Raw genomic sequence first — 14,348 nt, forward strand, 5'->3', positions numbered from 1 at the left:
TAAAAGACGGTGGAATCGAACGTGTGTGACATAGTGCTTGATAGCCCACGACGCAGTCCAACGCGACAGCGTGCTCCTGTTCGCTCAGGTGTAGGGGCTGCTTGCCTTGACAGCGAGGCAGTAGGGTGGCAATGCCGGGGCGAGCGATCCGTAGCTAGGATAGCGTCGTAACCTTGTCTTTAGGGTGAGGGTGGAAGTTGGAAATACAGAGTTGGAAGAAGAAAAGCTTCAGTAGCTACTCGCGAGATCATCGGCTGTCACTTTGGTGGAGAATCAAACTGAGCAAAAGGAAGATGAATTGAAGGGAAGCACTGACACTGACGGCAGGTGAGCGCAACGTGTCAAGCCATCTCGTTGGAGGAAGCGAGCCTATACTAGAAGGTATGTCAGTCGAGATCATGCAGCAGTGGGTCAAAGATTAAAGCGGACAGACATCCAAGTAAGAGAATTTGGGGATAACCTTTCTGCGAGCATAAATCTTCGTACGCCAGACCGAGCCCACCTGCATCCGTCGACAATGGGATACCACAGAACGAATGTATCAGTGGAGATGGGACCTGGTTTGTCAGAGCTGCCGAGCCCCGACCTTTTCGAAGACGAGCAAAGGTCATGGCAAGAAGAGTTGAACAGATCAGTGCATGGATCAGTTAGTCGCGGTTGATGTTGTCGAAGTGGAAACAATAGCGCACCGATCCAGAAGCGATAGTGAACGAATGAATGAAGAAGAAGTGAGAGAGTCCATAGTCACATAAGTGCAGTGATTGAGTGCTGAAGTCGCCCGTGACTATGATGCGGCGTGCGAACGTGGAGAGGGATCGTTGTGACATCTCGAGTGCTGCCACGACTCGGACAAGGTGAACGAGACTAAGACCAACATCGGAAACGGATCAACAAAAACACTGACCTGATACGATAGGCAACAGTAACAGGCTTGGGCTTGGCTGATGCTATGGAACAGTAGCTGCGTAACGAGAAATGTATGGGGCTACCGAGGCGACAGTCTGAATGGAGTAGGTTGACAGAATGGCAATGCGGACACGGAGGGGGATATATGCAAGGCTGACGCACGGACCTTGGGACCAAGTTGTGGCCCAAAAGTCCCGGGCACACCAACAGCCCCTCAATCGTGCCCTGGTAAGTAAGCCACTTAATGACACGAAGGGACAGCTATAAATGCATGCATCGATGTTTTAATGCACGTCGGGTAGCATCCCAGCCAGTCAACCGTCCTTCTTTATCTGCTTAGGTCATTTTTTGGGTTGACGCGATTTGCATCAACCAGTGGTAGTGGCGGTTTCCAGCTTGCTACGCCCTTACTAAAGAGAAATCAGTGATGTTCCAAGCCGTGTTCTTCGTGTTCTCGCGTCCAGCAGTGGTGTTAGGCTGCCTTGTGATGCGAGAGCGCTGTGAGGTTGCGGTGGCGCCGGGTTCCAAGCTGGCCACAATCGCACGGTTGCCTGTCGTGAACAAATAACTCGCGATGTTACCCTGAGTAAAACGATACTTTCATCTTTACATTCGGAACGATCAGTGCATCCTATGCCGTGGGCACCGCAGAGGCTGTAGGTGCTGGTGATAGGCGCCCCTCCTGTGCAGCAGAGCCGCACGTTTAACTTAGTAAGCACGTCCGACATTTTCCTTCCCAGCGGCTTGATGATTTCAAAGTCGGAAACAACGCATTGTGGAAGGTACCTCACTTCGAGCTGGTACCAGCTAGACTTTTGAACTAGGTAGTACTCAGAGAGAGCCGCGTCTGGCTATAATGTCTTGGGGGCCTAGACAACCTACCGTAGCAGAATGCTCAGCTCGCGTTTCTGGTGCTCAGGTGGCCATCTCCCCACACTTTTCTACTTGGCGCGTATTGGTCTAACCTCTATCATATTAATTAGTAGATAATACCTCTATAGCCAAAAACATCTCTATTATTTAGCGCTGGAATTCTTTGCTATAAAAGAGGATAGTGGGGAGCTGCGGTTTTGAACTAATCCATGACAGGGCTAGCATTGGGTTTTGGTCATTTCTGCACATGGCCACCTTCCCACCCATACAAGCACATGTAGGTCAATCATGAATATTGTACAGGTCTTCATCGATTACAATATGCTAGCGCATCGAGCGTGATTTGAGGCGTTGTCTGAGGCGGCCACGAGGCGGCAGCGTTGGGCTCACACTACTGAATTGTCTCCTTGGACTCGTTGCGAGGCTGCCCGGTACTTTGCCAGCGATCAGCCCATCTTTAGTAAAATGTCCCCAATTCGCAAGGTGGACCCTCCCTACTGTGCTCTCAAAACATCTATTTCATCGACTTGTCGGGCCATTCGCCACCTGTGGTTTGCGGTCGAGTCATTTCTTTGAACTCATCTTTCCGACACCTCACAATTGCTCCAGGATGGATACTCGAATAGCACTAAATTCTGGTTCGCCTCACTCCCTCCTATTTTAGAGACCAAGGTAAGTTCATTGTGCGCGACCGATCATGAACGGAGAACTCGGCAGGTTCCTGTCATACGACTTGAGATATAGGCAAATATATGTACGAAAACGAGAACCAGCGGATTCCACTCTACCCATGATCAATCTTTCATGCAGGAACATTCCTAGAGAATAGGGAGCTAAGGTTCGGCGGCCCCAGACTATTTACATGGTAGATCTTATGCCATCCTCGCAGAGGATCTTTAGAATTATCAACTGTAGACTCTTCGCGAGCTTTTGCAAGCCACAGCAAAACAACGCACATGAACTCTCTTCAGAAATAAATAAGTAAAATACCACACCGGGAGAATGTATTCTGCTGGCAGTGTCAGCCAATGGAGTAAAGTATGATTTTCGTTTGCAAAGCAGGGTTGGTCATTGCCCTGGCATCTACCAGTGTGGGATGAGCCTGTACGAGGGCGACCATTGTAGGCGCAAGGTATCTGTCAGACTATACCTGAAGTGATCACATTGAGCACCGAGCCATCGATAAACAAAAACGTCAAAGTTCTCAAGGTCATCCTCGGAAAGCCCTTTGGCGGTGAGCAGACTGCAGTCGTTTCCCTTTTCGCGTGGCGTGGCAAGGTTCAGGCCTCGGCCTAGCTTCACTGTCATATCAAGTGCATTACAAGATGACTGTGTAGACAAAGATAGACCAGCTGTTTATATGGATATTACTGTTCAAACTTGCTTCAAGGGCCCGTCACCGCAATTGCAGGAGTATCATGGCTCTCAGAAGCTCCGCCTCGGAACACCCCATAAGCGGCAACAGAAAGAAGCATGCATTACCTTACCTCAGGAATGCAAGAACACACCATGGCAAGGCTTCCCACGCAAATACGTCCAACTCCATAAGATTGGGGAACCATCTGTTTCCTTTCACTGGGGAATACCGCGAGGGTAACATAGGCAGAAACTGTTGCCCCCGAGCATCCAATCCGTCAGAACAACCTATATTTCAACACCATGGATAGCATGATACATTATAAGCTACAATTCCTGTGTTGATGGATCGCATTAGTGTCATCTCACGGAGACAGGCATGCCTATTGCCAGCGAGATGCTCGATACCATGTCTCCCCAAAACATTGATAGGTAGCCATCTCAATAGACATGGCGCAAGCTAAATCCCTCCGGTTTTTACGCAATGCCAGAAGTCTTTCCGCTCTTCGTCGTTCCGATGCCTGGTTGGAACATTGTCGCAAGCACCATAGCGCCGAGCATCCCATGAACAACCACAAATATACTTACTTTTTCCATCGTAACAGCCGCAACCGTTCGCTCTTGCCGTCTCTTCCGATGACACTGTAAGCTCGGCGACTGCCGGGCCTTTGAATGCCTTGAACACCTCTAGATAGCGGTTAGCTTCCTGAGCGAACCAGGCCGAGCGCAGGGCATACTTTTCGAGATCCTTGGGGTTTGCAGAGCCCTCAATTACTAGATTACCACCTTCCGCCCTCAATTCCGGTGTGCATCACTTCTCTGCGAATAAGGGGCGACAGTGGCGTTGGAGATTGCCGCGCGCGTTTTCACCGTGGAAGGCTTGGGGATTGTGAGGTAACAAGACAAAGTATGCACTCCCCGATTTTTGGTAAACCCCACCTGCTTGTATGGAGTCAGTTGCCTCTGTCAGTAGTCTGTCTTGAGGCAGGGAGGAGCGGATGCTGGTTCATAATACAGAGGACTGTGTTGATGGCAGAGAAGACGTCGCGGGCCAGCAACTGCATCACTCTTCGTCTTTGATGTTGACCACACCATAGAGCTGTCATCTCGCTCTCCATTGGTGAGAGGGGTGTTGATAGCAGGCCCTTGAAGGCATCGATTGAAGTCCCAGACATATACATGGTGCTGTGTCTTTCACTCCGTGCGCCCTATATCTAACACATCCATTTTGATCCGCAAGAATTCTCACTCAAGGTCAACCTCCCGAGTCCCTCATCGTCCACCACGCTCCACCCACAGCGCCCTATGCCGTAGCCGCCCACAATCCCCTCATCCTCTCACCGCCCGCAACCAACCCACACACCCCCATCCACCCCGCATGCCACCCGGGCACACCGCCCGTCACATTACTAAAATGTAGCGCCATGGGGAACCACGCCGTCGCAATCGCCGCATCCATCCACCACCTCTTATCCACCTGCGCATCCTCGTCTCTCGTCGCAACCTCCCCCTTCTCGCCCTGACTCCTTGCCGCCCTCTTCGCGCTAATATTTTGTGCCTCCCGTGCCAGCCGCAGGAAATCGCAGCTCACACCCACGAGCCAGAAGCGGTACGCGGTAGTGTACAGCCGCGCGGTGGTGGGCTCGCTGCGGTTCAGACGCGCGACGAAGCTTGCGGGCACGATCCCGTTGTCCGCGAGCACGCAGATATTTTCGAGGATCTGGTACGCGAAGTAGGAACTCGCCTGCGCGACCGCGATCTTGTGCAGCACCGCATCACTCCCCGGCTTCGGGCCCGCCATCAGGCTGCGGAGCCAGGCGTAGAGCGGCAGCGTGCCGAGGAGGCGCAGAGTGGTGCGGCATTTTGAGAGGAGCTGGGCGAGAGCGGCGACGGGGTGGGGGATGTTTGGGTCGGCCTTGAGAGGAACCGGTGACGAGGAGAGTTTGAGCGCGGCGAGGAGGCGGGTGTAGAGGGGTGAGGCGCGCGGTTGGAGGTATGCGAGGACGTAAAGGATGTAGTTTGAGGTGGAGAGGAAGGCGGAGAGGCCGCCGGGGGTGGCGAGGAGTCTGGGGTAGGCGGGTTAGCGACGCGATGGCGTTCGAACGGTTGTGGGGAAGGTAGGGAGCTGTGTGAGAGGAGATGGATGGAATGGGAACTTACTTGTTTAATCGCAGGATGAAGCGGTCTGCTTGCTTTACGGCTGCAGCCGCATTGCCGCCAACGCCGCCGTGGGCTTGGGTCTCGCGCTTGACGGTGTCCGCGGCGTGCTTGACTTGCTCGACGGCCTTATCGGCGGCCTGCACCGCTTGGTCGGGGAGCTTGTCTGTCATTTTGGGGAGTTACGAGAGTTGTGAACGAATGCCTGGGTGAAATGGCCGTATGGAGCAATGGGCTGCGAAGCAGGCTGGTAAGCTTCTCCGCCGCGGTGGTTTGGTACGTCTATGGGGAAGGTTGCCGAGGTTCGGCTCGGGCCTGAGACGCGGAGGAAAAGGGTCGGGGTAAGTGTTGTGATTGGATGAATAAAAGAGCAGCTATGTGCTTTGATTGGCTACAAAACATAAATGAATCCAAAACGAGTCACGGCAACAACCACATCGACATGTTTGGAGATAGACCTGAGCTTGAAGGCCATGTTCCTTACTTCTGCCTCAGCAGGTCGCAGTCTTTTCGTCACCTCCTATTATGTAAGTGCAGGTACGCAAGGCTTCATTGCTTGGAGAGCGCCGCGAGCATTTTCAGCCTCGATTCAATTGCGATCTCGAATCTCGACGCCGATGGACGCGAGCAGCTCTTTCGCCAAATGCTGGCCAAAGTGCCCCCGACAGTCCTTTGAGACGTGAAATCAATCCATCGACAAGAACTCGTCCCGCTCTACATGGTGCCTCGTGGCATCCGTGGCTGCGCAGGCCCATGGATACAAGGTATCTGCCGGCTTGAGCCACTTCAAATACCGGTGGTCGTCTTGCACCACCTGCATCCTAGTGCGTCAAGAAGAAACCTCGCGCTTGCAACCAAGCGCTTCGCCCAGTCGTCGACGCAAACTCACCATCCAAAACGGCATCTTAAATGTAAGATGCTTTGTGTTGAAGTGAGGTCCGAGGTAGAAGCTCAAGCGTGTCCGCAGGACTAAGATGCTCGCAAATACCTCCTTCACGAACGACTTCTCATCGCACCATGTCTCGGACGTGGCCCCCTCATAAGAACCATAGAGACGCTGCCAGAGAAAACCGTAGCCGAAGTCATAAACCTCCAGTACTTCGACACGTTGCTGCAGATATGGCCTTAAGAACAGATTCGAGTAAGGAGCCCCGAACATGTAGCCTCAGCTTGTCTCCATGAATGACTTCCAACGGAGCTCCGAGTATACCAACACTGATCCGCGAGCCTCCAGTATTCCATGTAACACCAATACATAGTCAGGGCTTTGTAGAATTGCGCAGTCTCCGTAGCGCAGAACTTGATGTTGTTCCTTGGTTCACATGTGTGCTCCTGACGGGTTTGTCGAATGTACGGAATAAGTAATTGGGTGTTTTCACACGTTGTCAGAGTGAAAGTTGAATTTCGGAAATGGCAGGTACACTAAGCTCTATACCTCACGTAGGTTCATGATGTCGATGATTAGGCACAAGCACATGTCAATGCCCCTCTGATGATGGCTAACGGCCCTTTGCTTCGCGTTTGATGATGCTCTCGGGTCGACATGTTGGTTGACTGGGCGCGGATTGCGGCACCATGGCCAATTAGATCATTGTGAGGCAGCAACGGGCACGGCACGCAGCAACGAAGCCAGTGTGAATTGTAGAGTAGGACTAATAGCATGGATTCAGCTCGTTTGCGGTGTAGAGGGGCAGTTCAGTGTTCGTTTGGGGAAGGGTCGACTGGGGACCGCTGCCAAGGACTAGAGACGGCTACCCTGCAGTTGAAACGCAGCTCGACATTCGAAACCCTGCCACAGCCTCCCGCCCACAGCCTCCACCACCTTTCTCTCTTCAGGGGCGATTCACCGCCGCTGTAACGCTGTACCGTCGCAAACCTCTCTGCTAGGCTGTACAAAAAACAATGGCTGGCCGCTTCGTACGAGCGTCCAAGTACCGTGAGTGTCGCGCGAGCTGCGCGGGTGCTGACAGCTAACATGTCGCAGGCCATGTCTTCGGACAAGGCGCGAAAAAGGTGCGGACAGACAACAGGCATACCCGCGATCGTCGCCGCTGACCATTCGAGCAGGAGCAAAGCTACGACAACCTGCGCATCTCCAAGAACGCCTGGGACACCAACCTCATCAAGGTCCGCTCGCGCCTCTCCAAGCAGAAGCAGGGCACGCGCTCACGTTGCACAGGCAAACCCAGAATACCTCTCCGTCAACTGGGAAGCCAGCGGCGGTGGCGCATTCGCCGTCATTCCCCTCAATGAGAAGGGACGCGTCCCCGAGCAGATACCCCTCTTCCGGGGGCACACCGCCGCTGTTCTCGACACCGACTGGTACGCGCACACAACATGCAAGCCGCAGGAGCAACGCTCATAGACACGCAGGAGTCCGTTCAACGATTCATTGATCTCTTCGGCTTCGGACGATGGCAAGGTGCGTTCGCCACCCCTAGATTGTTCGCGGGGGGTGGACTCTAACTAGGGACAGGTCTTCATTTGGAAGGTGCCAGAGGGCTTCTCGCTTTATAGCGACGCTGAAGAACCCAACGATGTCACTCCCGTCGCCAAGCTGAGCGGCCATCTGAGGTATGCCTGCCGCGCGTTCCACGGAGTAAGCGCTTACTCGACCATAGGAAAGTCGGACACGTCCTCTTCAACCCGGCCGCCGAAAACGTTCTCGCGTCCTCATCCGGAGACTACACCGTAAAGCTGTGGGATGTAGAGGCTGGCGCAGCCAAGCTCACCTTGAAGCACAAGGACATCGTGCAATCTCTCTCCTGGAGCGCCGATGGCTCCCAGCTCGTCACGACAAGCCGAGACAAGAAGCTGCGTGTGTGGGATGTGCGACAGGAAGCGCCCGCGATCGAAGTCCAGGGCCACCCAGGAGCCAAGAGCAGCCGTGCTGTTTGGTTGGGCGAGCACGACCGCATTGCGACCACGGGTTTCTCTCGCATGAGCGACCGCCAGCTTGCTCTGTGGGACGCGCGCAAGCCGGGAGAGCCTATCGGCGGATTCACGATTCTGGACAGCATCTCCGGTGTCTGCATGCCCTTCTGGGACGAGGGTACTCAGTGCCTGTACCTTGCTGGAAAGGGCGACGGCAACATCCGTTACTACGAATACGAGAACGACAAGTTCGAGTATCTCTCCGAATACAAGTCTGGCGAGCCGCAGCGTGGTATCGCCTTCATGCCCAAGCGCGGCATCAACCTGCACGAGAATGAGGTTCTCCGTGGTTTCAAGACTGTCAACGACTCTTACATCCAGCCAATCTCCTTCATCGTTCCCAGGCGCGCCGAGATGTTCCAAAGCGATATTTACCCACCTACGACCGGTCTCAATGCCGGTGCTACTGCGCAAGAATGGTTTGGCGGCAAGACGGCTTTGCCTCCAAAGATCTCCCTGGAGTCAGTGTACGAAGGCGATGGTCCTAAGGAGGTCCCCGCCGAATACAAGCCACCTCAGGCCGCTGAACCCATCCGAAGCCCGTCCCCCACAAAGACCGAAGCGCCCAAACCTGTAGAAGCTCCCGTTCCATCACCAGTGACCCGTGGACCACCTCCCTCGATGAGCGACAACAAGGCTTCTCTCGCGGCGGGTGCGTCGAAGTTCGCTGACAAGGACGAAGAATCTGAAGATGAGACCAGCAGCTTCGAGGAGGTACCGAAGCCTGTTGAGCGGCCGTCTGCTATGGCTGCACGCCAGGAGGAGACGACGCGTGGTCCTACCTTAAAGCAGGAGCCCGAGCCATCGAAGCCCACCCCGGCCCCGACTCCCGCGCCGGCTGCCTCAGCACCTGCACCTGCCGCATCAACCCCTACCTCATCGTCGACGCCTACGCCTGCACCGACCGCTTCAGGCGCCGCAGCTGGACTGAAGGACTTCCTGGCCGATATCAAGAACACGGTTCAACAACAAAGCGAGACCTTGCAGCGCCAGAACCAGATCATGTCCGATCAGTCTGACCAGATTGCCCTGCTACTAAAGAAAGTCGGCACTCTGGAAACCAAGATCAGCTCGCAAGGCGGCGATCGCGAGAAGGATGAGCGCATTCGTGAATTGGAGCTTGAGCTGGAAGAGGCCCGATCTTGATTGTCAACGACAAGCTGAGCACAGCAAGCGCGCGACTTATCACGCAATCTGTGCGTTGTGTCGTTGCTGGTGACGGATCCGTGGCTGGCAGGTTCATTCTGGATCTGTACTGTTACGGATCGTTCGCGCATTATTTCGAATCTCGAGCTGCTGGTTTACGATGTAAAACAAGGGAAAACTGCAATGGTCATGTCGGAACGGCCTGGGCAATGTTGAATATGTTGGGTGCGTGGTCTGTAGCGTTGGTTGTCTCTCTTCCTCCGTGGTAGTTAGCGGCATGTGTCGATATGTTACTCGAATATTTCCAAAATGGATCACTCAAGCGCTTCAATGCTATGATCGGTATTGAGATTTCAAAATGAATCACTTCAACGATTTCATCACACGGAAACAGGACCTCGGCGCATAACAAACCAATATCCACGGGGATGCTGCTGTCGCCAGCACGGACAAGGGCGCAGAGGCGCAGCCGAAAATAGCGCGCTGGCGCCAACATCCGCAACGCTAGCGTTTGCGCTTGGGGATTGCGCATCGCAATTTCGGATGGTTCCTCGCAGACAACGAGCGTTCTGGCCTTGCGGATCGCTTTATCAGGCAGCGCGGGTGCTGATCTGTTTGTCTAGACAGAGTCTATGGCTACACGCCCCGTTTCGCGGTGACACGGGCGGCGGATTCTTGTGCTCGCTTCGGGGAGCGCGGCGCATAGGAATTGGTGAAATTGCATGCGCCCGATTCGGCATAAGGGGGAAGTTTCAGTCTCAGGAAGGTTTGCGCGTGGGATTGGTCTAGAATCGCGTGGAGACTATCGATAATCCTACAGGCAGCGGTCGGTATAAAGGGCTTTGTTGCCCACGCGTGGGGAGGAGTCCATCGCCTTTCTGGTTTCATTTCGGAGAGGTTTAATACACACGGTCGCTCACACATTCGTTTGGTTCTGTGGAACTACAGTCACTCGCTCAAAAGTACCTTCATACAAAACTTAATCCTATTTAATACCTACCGGACATCTTCTTCGTCCTTTGCCAACCTCAACCACGCCGTCTGTTGAACCAACTAAACACGATCATCACCATGAAGACCACCCTTTTCACCGTCGCCGCATTCGCGGCCACCGCCCTCGCCAAAACCAACCTGGAAGGCTGCACCTCCTCCCAGACCGTCGCCTTCGGCGGCGCCTCCATGATCTACTGGGACCCGACCAACGGCGAAATCTGCTCCTTCCTCGACTGCGGCGGCGGCCGCGCGCCGCCCAAGACGACCGTGCCTGGCTGCGCGCAGTACGAGGGAACTGCTACGTACAGCCCGGACTTTATGCCGGGGTGGGGCGAGGCGACTGCCACCGCTTCCGCTGCGGAGAGCGAGAAGACCAACTTCGAGCAGGGTACTACGACGGAGAGTGCGAGCGCGGCCGGAGAGAGTGTGCCTGCGTATGAGACCAAGACGGGGGCCAGCACGCTGGTTACGAGTGCCGCGGTGCTGCCGAGTGGGGTTGCGAGCGGGACGGGGATCACGAGTGGGATTACCGGATATGTGAGCGAGCTCACTACCAAGGGGGGCAATGCAACTGCGAGCACCGGGACGCCGACACAGTCTGCTCCGGCTGAGAACACGGGTGCTGCGGCGGCGTTGAGTGTGAGAGGGGGACTCGTGGGTGTGGTTGCTGGTGTGTTTGGGTTGGCCTTGTTGTAGATGGTACAGCGGCGCGTGGATGTGGATGTGATTGATACCCCTTAAAAGTTTCGTCTTGGACATGGAAGTGCAAAATGTGAAAATAGAACATAACATCATAACATCATGAACCAAAGCACACAGTGCAAGTGTGAAGATCAACAACCACCACCGCCGTCTCCGCCTCCCCCGCCTCCACCATCTCCTCCTCCTCCTCCTCCGCCCCCATCATCGCCACCACCACCACCTGCATCGACAGCCCAAAATCCCCCATACCCCGCCGCACCCACCGCATCCCCGCCGCCGCTCCCCGTACCCCTTCCCCCCTTCTTCCCCCGCCCTTTCGGCGGGATCGCAAACCTCCACACCCCCACCTTCCTCCCCTTGTGCAACTCCATCCCCGATCCGATGATCTCTAGCAGAAATATGATAATGAGGAGGCACCCAAACGCCATACTGGCATACGCCAAGCTATCCCCGACACCCCTGTACGTCTGCCTCCCTCGCCCACTCCTTAGACCCCGTTGATAGCACCACCGGTCCTCCATAAAGTCGCCATACAGGTCATTGTGGCACTGCGTCCACCACACCAGCACGACGAGCCACCCCGCAAGCAGCGTGCACGCCGTGGCCAGGCTGTACAGAATCGGCACCGACCTCTTTCTGTAGAGGCACGTGCTGAAGATGGCGAGCCCGAGCGTGAAGGGCGCGGGGAGGTAGTACAGCAGGCCCGAGCCCGTGGCCGCCCACGTGTTGTTGATGTAGGCGGCGGTGGGCGCGGTGTAGATTTGCCAGCCGTAGGCGATGGAGAGGGGCGTGCAGATGACGGAGAAGAGGATGACGAAGAAGTAGATTACGAGCGGGGGCGCGGGGAGGGTTTTTCGGCGGTAAGGGACGGTGGCGTGCGTCTTGCTTGGGAGGTCCCTAACGGTGGCTTTCATCTTGGAGATACTATGGTGCTTTTAAACGTCCACGAGTGGTTATTGTTCATCTGGAGCTGTGGCACATGGTGGAGTTCCTTTGTCCTGGACACGTCGTGAGGGGTAGTGCTTGAGGGGTGGGAATGGTCGTCAACTTATGGTGTTGTTGGGTTGCGCGTGAACAGCCTCGTGAGGCGGTGCTACAGACACGAGGCGGTAGTGCGACCGTATTCGCTATGGTTTTCTTCATTTGGGCTGCCGGTGGAGATCGCTACCGTATGGGGTCTTGTGGGGGCCATGGCAGGCGAATCAGGAATGCCGGTCACTTGAAAAGGAAAGGCCATATTGGTGGCCGTTAATAACGTTTACTTTGCTTTTCGACGACGTCGCTCGACTGTAGAGGAGTTTTCCTGAACCGATGGCGATGCGCAGAGCGAGATGCATATGGTGCAGTCAATCTATCAGAAGCCGCCCGGGTTTAGCGCCACCTGGGCACTCCAGAGCCCACTTCCCCGCTTCATCCATGTGTACAGCGAGCGGCGTGGGTGCATCTAATTCCCGACGGTGAAATCCTCAAAATTAATAAGAACGAAGGATATCAGGCACATATATGGGAGTCTTCCACCTAGCTTATTAAGACTCACGCTCTACTTTGACGCCGCAGGTGCTTTTCCCACTTCTTCCAGCGTCTCAGTTTGCACGCGTCCATCACGATGGCGGGTTCAGTTCTCATCACGGGCGCAAACGGCTCCCTTGGCCTCGCACTTGTGTCCTACATCCTCTCCACGTATCCAGACCACACACTCCTCCTCACCGTCCGGAGCCCCTCATCCAGCGACCCAAACACGACAAAGCTCCACGAGATCATCGCGAAACACCCCAAAGCCGATGTGCGCATCGAACTTATCGATTTAGCATCTCTCAAAGATGTCGCGTCATATGCTGATGAAGTTGCTGCATGCATTCGACAAGGCCAATACCCTAAACTCTCAGCCATCATCTGCAATGCGATGACGTGGTCGCTCAACGCTGGGGTGCAGTTCTCCAAGGACGGACTGGAGCTTACTATGGCTGTAAACACGCTGTCACACTTCAATCTGGTACTCAGGCTACTTGGCGAGATGGAAGAGCGGGGACGTATCGTATTCTTGTCGAGTGATTCACATTGGCCCGGTAAAGCAGGGCTCGAAGTGTATCCGCCCGTGATCCCGGAGGATTTGGAAAGTTTGGTTAAGTATAAAAAAGATGCTCCCGGGGAAGAAGCGGGAAGAGGTTTCTTGAGGTATGGGCTGAGCAAATTGGTGGGTGTGATGCTGATGTACGAGCTGAATCGGCGACTGCAGAAGGTGCGTCCTGAATTTCCGTTCTTGAATTTTCTCGTCGCGTCCGGCCAAGCTGACGAGTCACGTAGCAAAAGACGCTGTCAAGCATTTGCGTCCTGGCAGTCGATCCAGGAGGTCTTCTTGACTCACGCGTATTCGCGCAGGCAGATGTTCCCCTTTTATGGTGTGTTCTTATCAATATAGCGCGCTTCCTCCAGCCTCTCTGGAGGCGGTTCAATCCCAGAATGAACACCAGCGCTGGTGCAGCAAGAGATGTTGCTGACTTGGCGGTTGCGGACGAACTTGCTGGCAAGGAAGGGCATTTCCTGTTCAGAGATGAAGATGAGAGTTCGCCGGCTAGCTACGATGAAGAGATGCAGGGACGGTTGTTCGTCAAGAGCGTAGAGTGGTGCATGATTAGGCAGGAGGATACGGTGCTACCTCTATGATAGCTGGACGAAATATCACACAGGAGGAGCCCTGAGTGGGAAGACCGAGAGGACGGATCGATGACCCCTCACTGGAGCTAGTTTCTAAAGCTGAAGTCTCCTCAACTGTCGCCGTTCTCCAAGGTTGTGCTTGTCGTCTCACATAAAACCACAGCCCTCACCTTCCCCCGTACAATGCAAGCTTCCTCACGCGCAGCGATCCTAGTGGCCGCATCTGGCTCCGAAATAATGCCAAAGAAGGTCTGGAAGGATGCCTCGTCCGGGAGGACAAGCTCAGCGATCGCATCGTAGGTAAAGTTTTTCTGGGCCCCGACTCGTTCGTGCGAGCGATGTAACAGCGGGTGTGTAAGCGGCAAATGGTCCACTGCGATTTCTTTTAGGAGTTCGACATATTTGGTGTCTCGTGGGTTTTGAACTCGGCTGGCGAAAGGGTGGACTTTCGTGTGATGAAGAGAAGGAAGTTGACTGAAAGTCATGTAGTTTGCTTACGTGATAAAATATGAACTTTGGGCCAGAGGTTGATGGTGAGGAAGTTATGTGTGAGTACTGAGGCTCTGACGACTCATTTCAATGGTCTCGTGCATATGTCTTGTTCCAACTTTCTTCTACTTCATCCG

The 14,348-nt window shown here is 54.5% G+C and overlaps 6 protein-coding genes across 6 annotated transcripts; 3 read left to right on the top strand and 3 right to left on the bottom strand.

The window, feature by feature from the left end:
• Positions 1–4,438: 4,438 nt before the first annotated feature.
• On the bottom strand, positions 4,439–5,465 carry CC84DRAFT_1217793 (uncharacterized protein; the record flags this gene model as incomplete). Its single annotated transcript, XM_018182932.1, has 2 exons — positions 4,439–5,201; positions 5,296–5,465. The coding sequence occupies 2 exons, from the start codon at positions 5,463–5,465 to the stop codon at positions 4,439–4,441; spliced, it is 933 nt and encodes a 310-aa protein (XP_018034689.1).
• A 1,610-nt stretch (positions 5,466–7,075) lies between these two features.
• Positions 7,076–9,701, top strand: CC84DRAFT_1164827 (DUF1900-domain-containing protein). The gene is made up of 7 exons (XM_018178573.1): positions 7,076–7,228; positions 7,277–7,305; positions 7,360–7,419; positions 7,472–7,614; positions 7,666–7,714; positions 7,769–7,866; positions 7,914–9,701. Exons 1-7 carry the CDS (start codon positions 7,195–7,197, stop codon positions 9,370–9,372), a joined length of 1,872 nt encoding a protein of 623 aa, XP_018034690.1. The 5' UTR covers positions 7,076–7,194; the 3' UTR covers positions 9,373–9,701.
• Positions 9,702–9,961: 260 nt separating this feature from the next.
• On the top strand, positions 9,962–11,171 carry CC84DRAFT_1164829 (uncharacterized protein). The gene has a single exon (XM_018178574.1). The coding sequence runs from the start codon at positions 10,444–10,446 to the stop codon at positions 11,059–11,061; it is 618 nt and encodes a 205-aa protein (XP_018034691.1). The 5' UTR covers positions 9,962–10,443; the 3' UTR covers positions 11,062–11,171.
• A 27-nt stretch (positions 11,172–11,198) lies between these two features.
• On the bottom strand, positions 11,199–11,981 carry CC84DRAFT_1217796 (uncharacterized protein; the record flags this gene model as incomplete). The annotated part of the gene is made up of 1 exon (XM_018182933.1): positions 11,199–11,981. The coding sequence occupies one exon, from the start codon at positions 11,979–11,981 to the stop codon at positions 11,199–11,201; it is 783 nt and encodes a 260-aa protein (XP_018034692.1).
• Positions 11,982–12,332: 351 nt separating this feature from the next.
• CC84DRAFT_787563 (short-chain dehydrogenase/reductase-like protein sdr) lies at positions 12,333–13,998 on the top strand. Its single transcript, XM_018187389.1, has 2 exons — positions 12,333–13,306; positions 13,372–13,998. Exons 1-2 carry the CDS (start codon positions 12,674–12,676, stop codon positions 13,729–13,731), a joined length of 993 nt encoding a protein of 330 aa, XP_018034693.1. The 5' UTR covers positions 12,333–12,673; the 3' UTR covers positions 13,732–13,998.
• Positions 13,660–14,300, bottom strand: CC84DRAFT_787471 (uncharacterized protein). The gene has a single exon (XM_018187388.1). The coding sequence runs from the start codon at positions 14,205–14,207 to the stop codon at positions 13,833–13,835; it is 375 nt and encodes a 124-aa protein (XP_018034694.1). The 5' UTR covers positions 14,208–14,300; the 3' UTR covers positions 13,660–13,832.
• Positions 14,301–14,348: the final 48 nt, after the last annotated feature.

The sequence above is a fragment of the Paraphaeosphaeria sporulosa genome, assembly GCF_001642045.1.
Source record: "Paraphaeosphaeria sporulosa strain AP3s5-JAC2a unplaced genomic scaffold CC84scaffold_6, whole genome shotgun sequence".
Classification (NCBI taxonomy): Eukaryota; Fungi; Ascomycota; class Dothideomycetes; order Pleosporales; family Didymosphaeriaceae; genus Paraphaeosphaeria; species Paraphaeosphaeria sporulosa.

Coding starts and splice junctions, on each gene's coding strand:
- CC84DRAFT_787563 (XM_018187389.1), top strand. CDS start 12,674: ATGGCGGGTTCAGTTCTCATCACGGGCGCAAACGGCTCCCTTGGCCTC. Junction 13,307..13,371: donor TGAATCGGCGACTGCAGAAG/GTGCGTCCTGAA, acceptor CGAGTCACGTAG/CAAAAGACGCTGTCAAGCAT.
- CC84DRAFT_1164829 (XM_018178574.1), top strand. CDS start 10,444: ATGAAGACCACCCTTTTCACCGTCGCCGCATTCGCGGCCACCGCCCTC.
- CC84DRAFT_1164827 (XM_018178573.1), top strand. CDS start 7,195: ATGGCTGGCCGCTTCGTACGAGCGTCCAAGTACC. Junction 7,615..7,665: donor GCTGTTCTCGACACCGACTG/GTACGCGCACAC, acceptor ATAGACACGCAG/GAGTCCGTTCAACGATTCAT. Junction 7,867..7,913: donor AAGCTGAGCGGCCATCTGAG/GTATGCCTGCCG, acceptor ACTCGACCATAG/GAAAGTCGGACACGTCCTCT.
- CC84DRAFT_787471 (XM_018187388.1), bottom strand. CDS start 14,207: ATGACTTTCAGTCAACTTCCTTCTCTTCATCACACGAAAGTCCACCCT.